The 16,371-nt window shown below is 42.2% G+C and overlaps 1 protein-coding gene across 1 annotated transcript in view; it reads right to left on the bottom strand.

Moving 5' to 3' along the window:
* CKAP5 (cytoskeleton associated protein 5) overlaps positions 1–16,371 on the bottom strand; it is a 128,787-nt gene that overhangs the window by 35,153 nt on the left and 77,263 nt on the right. The window contains 8 exon segments of the mRNA XM_015406899.1: positions 374–547; positions 2,619–2,791; positions 4,298–4,491; positions 5,391–5,526; positions 5,699–5,902; positions 6,229–6,378; positions 7,885–7,911; positions 8,977–8,997. Of these exon segments, the coding sequence (XP_015262385.1) occupies positions 374–547; positions 2,619–2,791; positions 4,298–4,491; positions 5,391–5,526; positions 5,699–5,902; positions 6,229–6,378; positions 7,885–7,911; positions 8,977–8,997 (1,079 nt within the window).

Below are 16,371 nucleotides of genomic sequence, written 5' to 3'. Positions count from 1 at the left end.
AAAACCCCTTTCTGTTTAAGAACGTTATTCCTCTCATTCTTTCGAGCGTTGGTCTGAATCTGGGCCTTGGTATGCACAAAGTTAAGATCCCCAGAATATTAATGTACCCAAAATACAAACATTTGGTCTATGCTAGCAACAGGACACGTTTGCATGTTATGGGCCCTTAACGTGCATGCTGATTTGGTTAATACTTGATACTCTTGGAACATTTAAATGACTTTCCTTACTATGACAGGAGCTAAAAACTTGATTTTATATTATACAAAGCAGCTTCTACATTTGGGCGGAAAAAGAGAACAAAATACCTAAATGAACCTATGTAGACTCACAATGGTACAAAAGTGTTGGCCTCTTAGTTAACTCTACTTACTTGGGTTCAGGGATCAAGACTGGTTCCAAGATATCATCCAGTTTGTGCTGAACAAGTGCTGGCATTTCACACCGCACTGTACCATTATCATTTTCTATTTCATCTAAATCCAGCTGAAATTCCCGTGGAACTGTGTGTGCTGCTTCAGAGTGACCACTCATATTACGGGCTTGGCTACAGAAATCAAGAAAAGCATTATTATTATTATTATTATTATTATTATTATTATTATTATTATTATTATTATTGCCATCTTGCCAGGTTGACAGTGGCAACCGCCCCTTCTGTCCATTAGGCAAATTCCCCTGCCACAAACTTTAAAAGAGATCTCTCTCCTAAGTTCTCTATGAACTGCAGAGAACTTTGAAAGGAAAGGGTGATTTCTCTACTTTGCTGCCAGGCTTTTAAGGCAATAGAATTGTGCTTGCTTATTCTGTTCTCTGCTGTTCATGGAGAAAAGAGACGTCTCTCCTTCCCTGACGAGCTTTTGCAGGACTAGAAGGCGGGGAAGTAACCACAAATGATACCCGGCTGTTAAGCAAAGCCAATTTTGTGCACCTACTTATGTGTGCACTTCTATATATGAACCAATACAAAATGAAAACACTGTGATCAGCTGGTAGTTTTTATTTTTTCTCATCAACATAGCTGAAGAACTTTATTCAGCCCCCTTAGAAATTATCCCCAGTGCTAGTGCAATGCACTACTTCCAAAGAGCTACTTTGCCAAAGAGCTACTCATTTCCTCCTACAAATGTATGTTCTGCAGCAGGTGATATATAATTTATATACTACTGTACCATGACAAACCAATGTAACAGCAATATGACCATGATTTCAACATTCAAATTTCTTCTCAGAGAGAAATGATTTAATAGTAAACATGGTTCCATCAAACACTAAGTCCTGGGGCCAAATACACTTTCCATTAGGGCAGGTTTGCTAGTCCTCTCCTACTAAGAGGGCAGACTAGAATGGCACTCAGCACAACAATACGTATAGTTTTCAGAAGGGTTTCAAGATCACATTTATAACTTAATTCCGAACATCAAGCTTCCAAAAGAGTGGATCCTGACCAATACAGAATGCAAGAGAGAGTGCCCAAAACATTTAGCAGCTATAAGGTACTGGAATGGTTTATGTAGTGAGCATTTACTGCAGACCTACACAATCTTAGATATTTCAGTGGAGCTAAATTTTAAGTACCTAGCAGATGCAACCGGTGTCAGCCAAATATAGATGGACTCAGGTTACTATCATATATAAAGCCCCTATTTTCACACTACTATCTAACCTTTGTTTTACCTTCATAACAGCCCTTAGATAGGTCACTTACCACTATTTCAAAGAGGAAGTCAGCTGAGAAATAACAATTTCCCCAGTGTCACACAACAGTTTGGATCCCATGGAAACTTTCCACTAATGAATGGGAGAGAAAGACTGACCTGGGGACTTGGGAGCCCCCCGGGCCAGATCCCCAGGAGCAACATTTCAGGAATCATTTTGAGCTATGGGAAGGGGGGATGCAAGAAAGTCCTGTTTCACTGGCAGAAATCCCTTCTAACAGTAGGATCCTGGTCATTCAAATCCCCACAGAAACAGGACTTGAAATCACACTCCTAGGTCCATTTTGAAGTGTTCTTCCCGGACCTCAGAATCTGAGAGCCAGTGCAGCGTAGCAGTTAGTGTACTGAACTCAGAATGGGGAGATTGAGGTACACTCACTTAGGAAGCTCACTGTGTGAGTTTTGGCAACTCACTATTTATTAGCCTAACCAACCTCAAGAAGCTGTTGTGAGCATAAAACTCAGGAAGAGAGAACCACATATGCCACCCTGAGGTCCCTGAAGGAAGGGTAGCATAAGAACTAGACTTAAGTCTATGGAACTTATTCCCAAGCATATTTAGAATTAGAGCATGAGAAAATTAAAGACAACTCCATAATAGCCTTGCTCCCAAGGATTTAGCATTCAGTACTTACATCCTATAAGTGCGATACATAATTCTGTCCATGGAGAAGCAGTGAAAAAAGGCACAAGACGATTTAGAAAGCATTAAAGACACAACAAAACAAATGAAGAAAGGTTCAAACATTTTGTTTTGTAGTATTTGCTCAGACAGTTTGTGATACATGCAGACACTGATGATAAAAAAAAATACGCACACACAAAAAGAAATAGCAAGGTATGTTCTTAGCACTAACTGTGAAAATGTCAGATAAATATTCCATTTTTGTCATTACATACTTGAGTTTGGAAGACATGTCTTCAGCTGGTCCCTTCCGCAGCATATTGGTATTGGCACTAACACTCTGAATGCGCTGTGGTTTCTCTTCTACCTGCCTTGCCAAAGTGGCATTTGACCTCTTAGCAGATCGTTTTATTCGCTCCTCCAGCATGCTCATGTCTTTTTCAGATAGCTGTGCAAAAGGACCAATGATTTAGTCTGCTATGATACTTTTGCTCTTAAACTAAGACTTTCAGTGCCAAAGCCACACCCCATTACTGCAAAATACTAGGAATCCTTCAGACTAAAAAACAACAGTCTGGTTCACAAAAATGAGCCTTTGAAGTCCTCCTTTCCATTGCTGTCTCCCCCACTTTGATACTGGAGGGTTTCAGTACCGAAGAAACCACAATTTGTAATCCTGATTCGTAGGCAGTTTATTAATTGATCAGATTCCAATGTCATGACCAACTAATTTCTTGGAAACCCAAAAACCTTCAGTACCCAAGACTCTCATAAGGGAAGGACAAGAGCCTGATTACTTACATTTATCTTCAAAATGAACACAGCCCTAACTACAAGTGAGTCTCAGTACAAAGACTAATTACTATATTCTGCAATACTCACTGTGTAGTTTTAGTATGCTATGATTATTCTAAACACAAGGTAAGATCAGGCAGAGTATGGCATTTAATGAAATTACACACCAACAATACCGTTTATTTTACTAAGAGGGTAATAGTGTCGTTTTGAAAATAGATTAAAAAGAGCTAAGAGAGGTAGCCATTGCATAAGACTACTCAGATTCCAGGAACTGCTGCCTATTGAAGGTCACAGAGTTTGAGCCAATGGAATAACAAGGTCGGATTTTCATCAGCACCTGAAACTGATTTTAGAAGATCCAACACTCTTCTTTTTGGCTGACTTTCCTAAATTAACTTCATCCCCTCCTCTTTTCCTTGTGCAGTAAGCTTGGAGTAATCACACAGTAAAGACCCACAATAAAATAAAAAAAATAATAACAAATATCCTCAGTACCCCCAAATACAGACTTAACGGAAATAACTGGAAAGAGCTTATATAAGGAAATCTTTCCCACCTTCCCCTTCCCATACTAGATTCCCTTGCACCTCCAAATTAAGTACTGAGAGTAACAGGACCCTCAAACAAGCTCCACCACAGCATTAAGAGGCTGCCACAAGTATAGCCACTTTAGCTTGAGTCTTGCTGTGCTTGTGCAAGAACAGACAAGCTCACCTGTCTTCCTGTGCCACGGCATATTTACAACAGACCTGTGACCCCCTTCCCCAGCACATGATTTTGGGGGCTCATAGGTGGCCACTATAGAAAGAGAAGTTCCTTCTGCATTATGAACTAAACTGAACCCAATACGGATGTATTCACTTCCTCTGGACACTGGCATTCAACAGTTCTCTTTCTTGACAGCGAGACTTGCTTTTGCAGTTCCATGCCATTCATAGCCACTTGGATTAGGGATTTCATAGTCTGAAATAGATCAGTGTCTTCAAAATAGCTATGATACATAATTAATGACACACTGAATAGATCTGGTCACTCATTTCAGCTACTGGGCAGATTTGCTGTGGCTGAGGATCAGTCCCATCATGGGAGAGACTGTCCCACTTAAATAAAAATTGTTAAGGTTTTTAAATTTGCCCTTTCATTTTGTTTTACTCACATTTCCAATCAGCTTGAACACCTGATCCCCATGTACATTGTAAACCGTTACAATGGTGTTGAGTGCAGCATTTCTGACAGTGTTGTCCCTGTCACCAATGTGAATTGCCATTTCCTTTAAAGCTTTGCCTGGAGTTGGTTGACACACATTCATACCATATGATTCCACTAGACACCCCAGTTCTTCCAAGCACTCTATAGAAAGAAAGAAAAAAGTGGTGGCACACATGAAAACCAAAGGCTATGCCCATCTTGTATAAAATCCATGGTCTAAATTTAATTTATTATGAAGTGTTTATATCAAACTCTCCTTTATTATAAATTCATACAGCAAACACATTTTGAGGCACAGCTTTCTTCACTAAAGGAACAGTAGAAGTGTCTAGGAATGCTATGCCTAATTTGTTAAGCAATAATTAAACAACTAAGAACTGTATTAAGAATGTGAAATAGGCCATGTAAGCACTCATGGCTATGATCATAGATTAAACAGGGAATTAGCTTAATGGAGGAGCCATGTAAGCACTCATGGCTATGATCATAGTTGGCTTTAAAGAGGGAATTAGATTAATGGAGGAAAGGTCCACCAACGGCTGCTAACCACAGTGACTAGAGGGAATGGTCTTGGCTTCTCAGGGAATGGTCTTGGCTTCTATGCCCTGTTTCATCACCCTCCAGGGCACTGTGTGACACAAGAAGCAAGACTAGATGGACCACTGGATCACATCTTATGTTCATGTATACCATCAAGTGCCTTGGAAGGGCAGAATACAGTGGAACTAAAAACTGGAAGCAACAGCTACTCCTCCCACCCCAAATCCCACCACAATGACACCAGGTGAGCACATCGCTCGAATAGTCTCACTCTCCTATCAGGTGTGTGGATCGAGATAGTAGCCCTATATAAGACTGTCACCAAGATCAGCTAACATGTCAACAGTATCAGAATATTAGTGTCATGACACCAGCTGAGATGTTTGCTAGCACACTGTCTTCACGTTTCTGAAGGATGGGCAAAACTGTATGGCAGATGTATCAGAAGCACACTCTGCAGCACATTTTAGTAATCTATAGTTTATACTGAAGCTTCCTACCTGCCCGCTGTTTTGAGTTCTTTGATTTGGTCCCTTCCATGATAAAAGTAAACATCTTGCTGGCTGGATAGATAAGGCACATCCTATTCAGAATGGCACGCACATCTCTACGGATAACATCTTTTGGTTCCCCAACCTGGAGATGAATAAAGGATATATTAGAAACTTACAAAAGCTTGAAGAAACCACCAGCATTCTAAGTCTGCTGGGCGTAATACAAGCCACATTTAAGGTTAATGCTGTAATTAAAAAAAAATAATACTGGGATGAAGATAAAGCGGTTGCTCAATTCCGCCAGGTATGAATACCTTTAATACAAGATAAGGGATGAAGGAGGTTGCCTCATTCTCAGTCAGATGATACTCTTCTTGGTTCAACATAGTAAAAAGCAGCTTGAGATACTCCAAGGCCTTCATGAGAACACTTGTGTTGGTGTCAAAGAACCTCAAGGTCAGCCATTTTAGGATCAGATCCAAACAGCTGATAACTCCATCCTTTTCACTTTCCAGGTGCTTAAGAGATGAAGCAGACCGCAGTGTCAGTTTTGGACAAAAAGGCAATTTTAAATAAAATTAAAGCAAAGATACTGGCACATAAGATGGCTGCTTCATGCATGCATAACAGCTACTTGCATTACCTCTTGTAATTAACCTCATTTTATACACCCGTTGCACAATGCTTTAATGGGAACACTGGGAGGTGAATAGTAATTACACCGCTCTTTTGCAAATACAATGTAGCACTCTAAACTGAGCAGGGAGTTTTCAAACTTGCTTGCTCAGGGAAACTTCTTTCCTGCATTACTGCTGCACTCACATCACAAATTCATTCTTCTCACCTCAACCATTAGAGCAAGCGCTTTGTTGTGGTGTTGAAAATCTGAATGAAACATTTCATCTTGTAACCACTTGGCAACACAGCTGGACATCTGAGTCTTCAGTTGCTCAATATATTCATCACGAGGAGTAGTGAAGTTCCATTTCAAAACCTGAGAAAAACAAAAACAGACTCTGATCAACACAATACTAGAAATGTTGAAGCAGAACATGTAACATGCAGCTCCCTAATCCTTTAGGATATTTTCTTCATAATACACCATTGCTGATGTTGCAGTTTGAATGAGAAGACTGAATTCTTAACTCTTGCTCCTCACACCTCCACTTCTCTAGACTTTTTTTTTTTACCCAACACCCAAAAAGATTTATTTAGCTGGCAAAATTAAGAGCTGGGTTAAATGGGAAATATTTTTTTCTAACAAATATATTTTTATAGATTTACGCATGACAAAGTACATGCATTTTATGTTGTTGTTTTATTTACATTCATAGCAACTCAGAGCAACCCACAGTATTATACCCCCATAATCACTTTTAAAATGCAGTAGGCCAAGCATCTACAGTTTATTTGTAAGTAAGTCCCACTGAGAATAGCGCTTCTAGCAAGTTTACTTAGGACTGCAGCCCAAGACCACCGAACAACTTCCAGGGCTGAACATGGGCTTCATTCAGACACCTCTGCTTAATGTACGCTACAACACAGATAGGTGTCCATAAATTAAATATTACCAATATTTACAATAACTGGGAAATCTATATTCTCCCTCTGAGGCGGAGGAACTTAAGAACATGAGAGACGCCAATGTTGGATCAGGCCAATGGCCCATTCAGTCCAACACTCTGTCACACAGTGGACAAAAATATCAGGTGCCATGAGGAGGTCCATAAGTGGGGCCAGGACACTAGAAGCTCTCCCACTGTTGCCCCCCCCAAAGCACCAAGAATACAGAGCATCACTTGACACAGGTGCTGTAAAACCTAGCAAATTGTTTAAGTTGTTCAAGGTGGTGAAAACCAGTGAGGATTGTGAGGCACTCCAAAGGGATCTGTCAAAGATGGACAAGTGGGCGTCAACATGGCAAATGGGGTTCAATGTGGCCAAGTGCAAGGTGATGCACATTGGAGCCAAAAATCCTAAATATAAATACACGCTGATGGGGTCTGAACTGGCAGAGACTGATCAAGAGAGAGATCTTGGAGTTGTAGTAGATAACTCACTGAAAATGTCAAGACAGTGTGTGACTGCAATAAAGAAGGCCAATGCTATGCTGGGGATTATTAGGAAGGGTATTGTAAACAGATCAGCCAATATCATAATGCCCCTATATAAATCAATGGTGCGACCTCATCTGGAATACTGTGTGCAATTCTGGTCACCACACCTTAAAAAGGATATTATAGCTTTGGAAAAAGTGAGATAGTGTGCGCCTGCAATTACTGTGTGCAATTCTGGTCACCACACCTTAAAAAGGATATTATAGCTTTGGAAAAAGTGCAGAAAAGGGCAACTCGAATGATAAAAGGGTTGGAACACTTTCCCTATGAGGAAAGGTTAAGGCGCTTAGGGCTCTTTAGCTTGGAGAAATGATGACTGAGGGGTGACATGATTGAGGTTTATAAGATTATGCATGGGAAAGAGCAGGTAGAGAAAGAGGTACTTTTCTCCCTTTCTCACAATACAAGAACTCGTGGGCACTCCATGAAATTGCTGAGCGGTCGGGTTAGAACGGATAAAAGGAAGTACTTCTTCACCCAAAGAGTGATTAACACTTGGAATTCACTGCCACAGGAAGTGGTGGCAGCTACAAGCATGGACAGCTTCAAAAGGGAATTAGATAAGCATATGGAGCAGAGGTCCATCAGTGGCTATTAGCCACAAGGTATAGATAGGGACTCTGGGGCAAGTGATGCTCTGTCATCTTGGTGCTTGGGGGGGTCAACAGTGGGATGAAACTAGACCAAGGTCCCCCAGTAAACTTCACAGCTAAACAGGGGATCTGAACCCAGGCCACTATCCACATCACAGCACAGTTTCTGACATACAATGACTGACTGAAATAATTGTCGTTTCCTAACACAGAAAGAAATGAATGAGACAGGGAGAATAACAGGAAAGAGAGGATAAGAGTCTGGATGGGTAGGCCTTGTAGGAACAGACTATCTAAATATTGTGAAATACTTACCTTCATGTAACAAGTGCTGATGGACTGGTACACGATAAAGTTAGTATTCTCTAACCTACCGCAGATGTTGCTCTGTTTTTTTCCTTTTTTGAGTATGCTCCAAAGTTACATCTATCAAGAATATTGTATTGTGTTCTCAGATCGTTTATGTACCTATAATGTTCGAGGTTGTCTTTATTATGTTATAGGTTAACCAAGTTCGAATGTTAATGTTGTGTTTCTTTTGTGTTTATGTTAAATGTAATTTTCTTATAAAATAAAATATATTAAACAGGAAAAGAAAAAAAAGAATACAGAGCATCACTTGTCCCAGAGTTCCTATCTGTACCTTCTGGCTAATAGCCACTGATGGACCTCTGCTCCATATGCTTATCTAATACCCTCTTGAAGCCGTCCATGCTTGTAGCCACTGCCACCACCACCTCCTGTGGCAGTGAATTCCATGTGTTAATCACTCTTTGGGTGAAGAAGTACTTCCTTTTATCTGTTCCAACCTAACTGCTCAGCAATTTGAGTGCCCACGAGTTCTTCTTTGTGAGAAAGGGATAAAAATACCTCTTCCTCTACCTGCTCTATCCCATGCATAATCTTATAAACCTCTATCATGTCACCGCTCAGCTGCCATTTCTCCAAGCTAAAGAGCCCCAAGCGTTTTAACCTTTCTTCATAGGGAAAGTGTTCCAACCCTTTTATCATTCTAGTTGCCCTTTTCTGCACTTTTTGAGGTATGGTCACCAGAACTGTACACAGTACTCCAAATGAGGTCACACCATTGATTTATACAGGGGCATTATGATACTGAGTGATTTATTTTCAATTCCCTTCCTAATAATCCCGAGCATAGCATTGGCCTTTTTTATTGCAGGCGCACACTATCTCAACATTTTCAGTGAGTTAACTACGACTCCAAGATCTCTCTCTTGGTCAGTTTCTGCCAGTTTGGACCTCATCAACGTGTATTTATAGTTAGGATTTTTGGCTCCAATGTGCATCTTGCTGGGTGATTCCCACCGTCCAATCAGTGAGGCAGGAACATTTTTTTTTAACTTCCTGTCTCTTGCCTTCTTGTCACCCTCTTCGGTTCTTTTCCTGCCTCAACAAGAAAAGCAGCTTACATCAGGTTTTGCCTTTGTCTAATCTTTAAAACTCTAAATTCCTTATTCAGCTTCATATATCTTCTATCAACTACTTCTATATACTTCCTATAATTCTTTCACTATTCTTCCCTATATTCTAACCCTTTTTGGAGAAGAACAGCATATATATAGAGGCTGTCTTCAACAGCAACAGCCATTTTAGGAGACAGTGAGGGCTTTCTTCTGCTGAGGAGCTGAACATCCTCCTTATTGCTGGTGCCCAATAGGGCACAAGAGGAGCCAGCATGTCCTCACTCAGGCTTGCCTAGGCTACGCCAGTGTGACTGCCTTAATCTGAGGGCGACAAAAAGCACGACAAAGCCTGTTACAACTGGCTGCTGGAGACCGGGGCAATCAATCTGCGAGGCTGTAGGAAGTTTCCTATTCCATCTGCAGACCTCGAAAACTAGCAACAACTGGCTAATAGAGAAGGGAATCTCTATGGGACCCAGACAACATGCCAGATTTTTAGCGTTCCAGTACTGTATGCAAACCTGGCCTATTCTCCTTACCTCCTGATTTCCATCAGCAGTCAAGGAGGCTGCTGAGCGCCTTCCCACTCCATAAGCCATGTAAGCAACATTGCTTCTAATGAGAGCCAAGTAACTACACAGTGCACTACGTTGCAGCAGCAGCTGTATGTAGTGCCAACAGTGGGTCTCCAGGTCTACTCGTAAGACACATGACTCAAGACCCCCAATGTTTCCCCCCCTGGGTTCTAGCCTTACTTAGGCAAACCATGCAGGAGGAGACTGCCAATTCTGGCAAGGCAGAGATGGAAGACACACGTCCCACCCTACTCCTCCTGCCCCCTCCCTTCCTACAGGCAGGGGGATTTGGTCAATGCAGGTTCTTTCACAGGGAGACCTACCTGGCCCCTAAGGCAGCTTCTTTCACAGGGAGACCTACCTGGCCCCTAAGGCAGCTTCTTTCACAGGGAGACCTACCTGGCCCCTAAGGCAGCTTCTTTCACAGGGAGACCTACCTGGCCCCTAAGGCAGCTTCTTTCACAGGGAGACCTGAGAGAGAGAGAGAGAGAGAGAGAGAGATATCTATGGAACACAGAGAGGGGGCGTTTCTTGAGTTTAAAAGGAGGATGAAATGTACTATTTTAATTTAGTGTTGACTTGGTGTTACCTGCCCTGAGCCCTATTATGCAAGGAAGGGGAGGCTATAAATTGAGTATATAAACAGAAATTCATGAACAGTCCATAGGATTCCTAAGAACTACTAACAGCCCTCTCTAAGACCATGGCAGCATTAGAGCTGCAGGAGGTCCCCTCTAAAGAACAGTCAGGCCTCCTAATTCTCAGACCAGAAGCTGGTCAAGGGAATAAGAATTCTTCCCTAGGTCTAGCGCCGCAGAGAGGGTTTCTCCTGTTCCATCAGTTCTTTCAGAAAAATTTAAACGCTGAATGGGCAAAATCTATTGCCAGCAAGCAACCACATGTGTTACTAGTCAAGTATAAGTTTATTGTCTTAGCCATAGGCCATAATACATCAGACTATAAAATGGCAATTTTATAGCCCGTTTTGCGGGGAGGGCGGGATAAAAATCCCAATAAATAAATAAATAAAAATAATTTTAAAAATATCAGTATACTCCTATACGCTTTCTACTTTACATTAAATACTAAACTCATTCTGATTTTCCTTGTTACTAAGGCAAATAACGCCATTTTGCTAGAGATATAGCAGTCAAGGACCGAGAGTAAAAATTTGACAAGATCCAGATCGGAGAACCCATTACGCTGCAGAATAATAGGGATGATGTACTTTAGCCTAGGGGCTTCATGCCATGGGCATCTCAGAATAGAATGTACAATATCATCAACTTCCCCCATATCACAAAGGCAAAGTCTAAGGGGGGCACGGATACCAAAGAAACATCCAGTCCTGAGGGACTGAGGGCATGGATTGAAATCTTAAAGCTGTAAAAGTCAATCTTAAATCCAGGCTGGTTAACTTCTCTAAATACAGGGACCTACAGTGATTCCTTTTAAAAAACTTGAATAACGGTGCTGTAAAACAATGTGCCATCATATCCTGATCCATAAGCTCATCCTTTTTGAACACCCATTCCTTCAGTTCCCGTGCTTGAGTTTTATTTCTTAATAGATTATCAGGAATTGAAAATTTCAATTGAATCGAGGCCAAATGGTCACCTTACAATGGTTACTAGAAATTTTATGTTTTATCATATTTTATACTCGATTTTTGCAGGTGCCACTAATGGATGCTCCAGTAACAGCTTTGCAGTCATCTGAGCTTGTCAGAGGATGGTGAGGGCACTTTCCAGCATAGTTTTTACAAGAGGGGTGTCTCACCTTGAAGGAAGCTTATGAAGGCTCTGCTATGACTGTTAAAATTCCTGCTCTGGTCTCAATAGTCTCAAGAGTGGTTGCTGTCTGGTCTGGGAACCTGTTCCAACTTATTTCAGCCAGCAGCCGTTGCATGATAGGGGGGCCATTAGGGTTCTTACAACTCACTATGGCGAACACAACCTCTGTTCGCTTACCATATTTCCAGAACTATGGCATCTGAGACAGCTGCTAGAAGAAGATTATGGCTCAGAGCTTGGCAACTGATGCCGTAACCTGAATGGCCCAAGGTAGTGTCAGGTCTCAGAGGCTGAGCATGGTTAGGACTGGTTGTTTCTTGAATGGGAGACCATCGAGGAAGTCCAGGGTTGCTATGCAAAGGCAGGCAATAGCAAACCCCATTTGTTCATCTCTCTACTTGCTAAGGTCATAGGTATGACCTATACTTGTTAAAACGTCAGACCATTTGGGGATGTTCTTGACAAGAGTTATACTGAAACCTGACACACTAGACTGCTCTGACAAGAGGAGTTTTGGGAGTTACTTCTTTAGTGTCCACTGTGTCCTTCTGAGATTTCACAAGGATAGCAGAAGGATTAACTGGGGTTTTTCCAGACAATCCTTCAGAAAAGGTTCATTCACCAAATAATTATTGTCGGAAATGATAAACCAACCCATGGCCATAAGCCATTCAAAGCATAACTTCAAATCCTTCGCCGGGGTGGGGTAGAATGTTTTCTATACTCCGGGACATGTAGTCCGACTCTCAGGCAGACAATTGGTCCTTACAAATAGTTACCAGAGGATACTCCATGGAGTTCCTCAAATCCCACTGGAACACCACATTCCTCCCCCCCCCAACACACACACACACAAGGGTCAGAAAAGGCCTGTAGAACATACCATTTCTTAACATTTGGGCCGTAGAACCTGTCCCTTCGCTTAATAGGGGGAAAGAAGATTTCCCCTTTCATAGGAACAAGAAGGAACGGAAAGTGAAGGGCAGTTTTAGACTTAAAATACCTCAACAAGAGTACATTAAGATATTTCAGAATGGAGTCTTTAGATCCATCATTGAGTCCTTTCAGCTGGAGGAGTATCTCACTTCAGTAGATCTTGTTGATCAGATCAAACCCTGCGGCCAAGGCGCACCAAGACACAGAAACAACTATACACTGTCTACAGAACTACAGATTCCTGGTCAAGCTTCAGTTAAGTTCTCTAGCACCAACTAAGAAACTACAGCACTTAGGTGTCAGGATGGTCACTACTTGCTTATACACTAGACCACTACAGCAGCTTCTAAGACACTTCCACTACAAGTTATGACCAAGGGTGACCCTTTCCATTAGGGCTCCCTTACAGTAAAGACCAGTCTCATTGGGAGGACAAGAATGCTCAGTCCCCTTCAAGTATGGATACACTGCGTCCTGGAGGTGAAAAGCAGATCTTTCTCAGTCTCCAGTCTGCCTGGTTAGGGACAATGCTAGAAGGCTCACCAGTACAAGGTTGGTGGTCTGGGGGCGAGGCAAGCCCCCTGGAGCTTTGGATGATTTATCTGGCCTACCTTTACCATCAGCCAACAGATACTTGGTCACTGTGTACTAATCCAACCAACAAAATACAAGGAGGGTCTAGATCTTCATCTACCCCAAGGAAACTATCAAGATCATAATGTGGGCAGACAAAAAAAACCTGACATCACCAAACAACCTTCAAGTGAATTGGTGCTCCACTATTTTTCGTCTTCTTCCATTGGCCAAAGAAGAAGAAGAAGAGATTGGATTTATACCCCGCCCTTCACTACTCAAGGGAGTCTCAGAGCGGCTTACAAACTCCTTTCCCTTCCCCTCCCCACAACAGACACCCTGTGAGGTAGGTGGGCCTGAGAGAGCTCTGACAGAAACTGCTCTTTTTCAAGAACAGCTGTGCCAGAACTAAGGCTTGCCCAAGGTCATCCAGCAGGTGCAAGTGGAGGAGTGGGGCATCAAACCCGGTTCTCCCAGATTAGAGTTCACGCACTTAACCACAACACCAAACTGGCTAAAGTGATTGAGGCTTTAACATCCCAGTGGCCAAGTGACCTTATGTTTGCCTATCCCTCCCATCCCAGTTCCTTCAAAACTGGTCAGGAAGATCAAGGACCAGAAGGCAGCAATCACAACTAGAACCATATTGTCCTCAGTGACCCTGGTTCTCCAACCCTCAGGAGAGGGCGAACCTACCACCACTAATGCTCCCAGTATCATTGGGCATGCTTCAACAAGGTCCTGTATGGCTTCCACATTCGGGATGGCTGTGTTTAACTGCTTGGTGATCGAGTGGGGTGACCTTTATGTCTAGGCTTTTCGACAAAATGCAATGGATACCCTGCTAGATTAATTTACAATACTTCGTGGAGGACTCCCATCAGGCAGAGTAGTAGAAAAGATATTGACCTCCTGAAGACTAAGACTAAATAGGTTCTATCCTTTCTATAAGAGGGACATGATGGTGGCCTCAAGGATTCTTCCTTTACAATATCAAGTCACAACTCTTACAATGGTGTTACTTCTGTTCCAAGGGCTGAGCCTATCTAGACACCTTCAAGCTCGCCACCTTCCCAGGGGTGCTGCTCTAAATGAGCCACCACAAAGATGCAGGTTTCTAATGCATAACTTGTGTACCACACTCTCAGTTTTACCAGACACTATTTTGATCCTATTGAAATTCCACTTAAATGGCTGAGGATAAAAATCTCATTTTTCTTATAGCAGGTGCATCAGATAGGAGGGTTTCTGTTCTAGGTGCTTGTTCAGTCAAGCCTGAACTATGAGTTTTCCATAGCGACAAAAGGGTCATGAAACAGATACTGCCTTTATACCGAAAGCAAATTTGACCTTCCACAGGTCCCAGAAAATTTTAGTCTTCCTCATTTCACCCAGATTCTATCCACCCAAAAGAGTAACTGCGGCAGGCCTTGGAAGTGACATATGCTTAAAATCTATTCCTTATTCATCTTCATCTCTCCACTGAATGAAGGAAGGAGAATGTCAATTTAGACATCAGCAGTACCCTTAAGACCTACATTATTGAAGCTTACAAAGCTCAAGATTTGAAATACCATCTGGGATCACTACATACTCAGTTCAAAGTGCCAAAACCAACACAGCCCTAACCAAACCAACCACAGTCAAAGAGACAGGCAAGGAAAACACATGGTCGTCAATATCCACCTCTGTAGGGCACTCTAAGGTGAAGTTCTAGGACTTAGCTGACACAGCTTTTGGAAGTGATTTACATATTCTAGATCCAGAGGACAATGACCCACCCAGTAAATGAGGACACTGCTCTGAGAGGTCCCAGCAAGATGTCCTCTGCCTCAGAGGGAGAATGACCATTGGACACTTAGTGTGAAGGGTCCTTCTCCTCTGAGGAAAGGAGGACATCTTGTCCCTCCCAAAGTCATCGTCAAACCAGTTATTCAGCAGGTACACTTCTTGTCTCACAAGTACTGTTTGCCTGTTTTTTCCTTATCTAGGTTGTCGCTCTGTTCTTGTCTGTTTGTTCTTTTTCCTAGAATTGACTTTACAGTCTTACTGCTTTCAGAGTTACCCGAACTGAAGAGGGCGACTCTCACAGGCAAGAGACAGGAAGTTAAAAAAATTTTTCCTGCCTCCCTGATTGGACAGTGAGAATCACCCAGCAAGATGTTCTTCTTTCCTCAGAGGAGAAGGACCCTTCACACTAAGTGTCCAATGGTCATTTAAAAACTTAAAACAAGAAAAATAAGAGAATGAACAGTAATTATAGCTTACAATCTACTACATTTTACTTTAATCAAAAATGAAAGAAATACTGTCACAACATTTCTCCTCTACAATTATGGACAAATGTGTGTGTGTGTGGGGGGGTTTGCACAACATTATGCCATAACTACTACATGAGATCCTATGAATCACCAACATAAGGCAGCCATGGAAGATGATTCCTCCCCACAACCTCACTGTTCCACCAGCAGCTACCCATGCATGTCAAAACTGTCATTCCGGAGTTTAGGGGAGCTGCACGAATGAAGAGCTGTGCAACACGGAAGGCTGAATTCAGGCCAAAATTTACGAAGGTATCCTTCCCTACTTGTTCTGCCATTTCTGTCTGGCACCAGAACCTCAGATTATGGTGGAGCAATTCTGCTCATTTTTTCCTCCTCAACGCAGCTGCCCACATTTTGTGGCTTTTCATCCACACCAATCCCCTCCCCCATCAGTCAGCACCACCTTTACAGGCCTCACAGGTGACTGCTGGGGAAGGCAGGAAAGTTCCACTCTACCACCATCCAGTGAGGCTGCACTGGATCCAGCCCACAGTTTACAAAGCATGCATACTTCTATGTCTTCCCACCAGAGATCTTTAGGGAGATCTCTGACATTCTCACAAACCAGGAAGTATTATATCATAATTAACTTAAACTAATAATATTTCTCCATCACAGCCCTAGAGAGCAAATAGTAGCTAATTTCCCTCAC

Source organism: Gekko japonicus, unplaced genomic scaffold (genome assembly GCF_001447785.1).
Source record: "Gekko japonicus isolate JY-2015 unplaced genomic scaffold, Gekko_japonicus_V1.1 scaffold84, whole genome shotgun sequence".
NCBI lineage: Eukaryota > Metazoa > Chordata > Lepidosauria > Squamata > Gekkonidae > Gekko > Gekko japonicus.
Note: the sequence above shows the minus strand (reverse complement) of the source record. Positions and strands in the feature narration are given on the sequence as shown.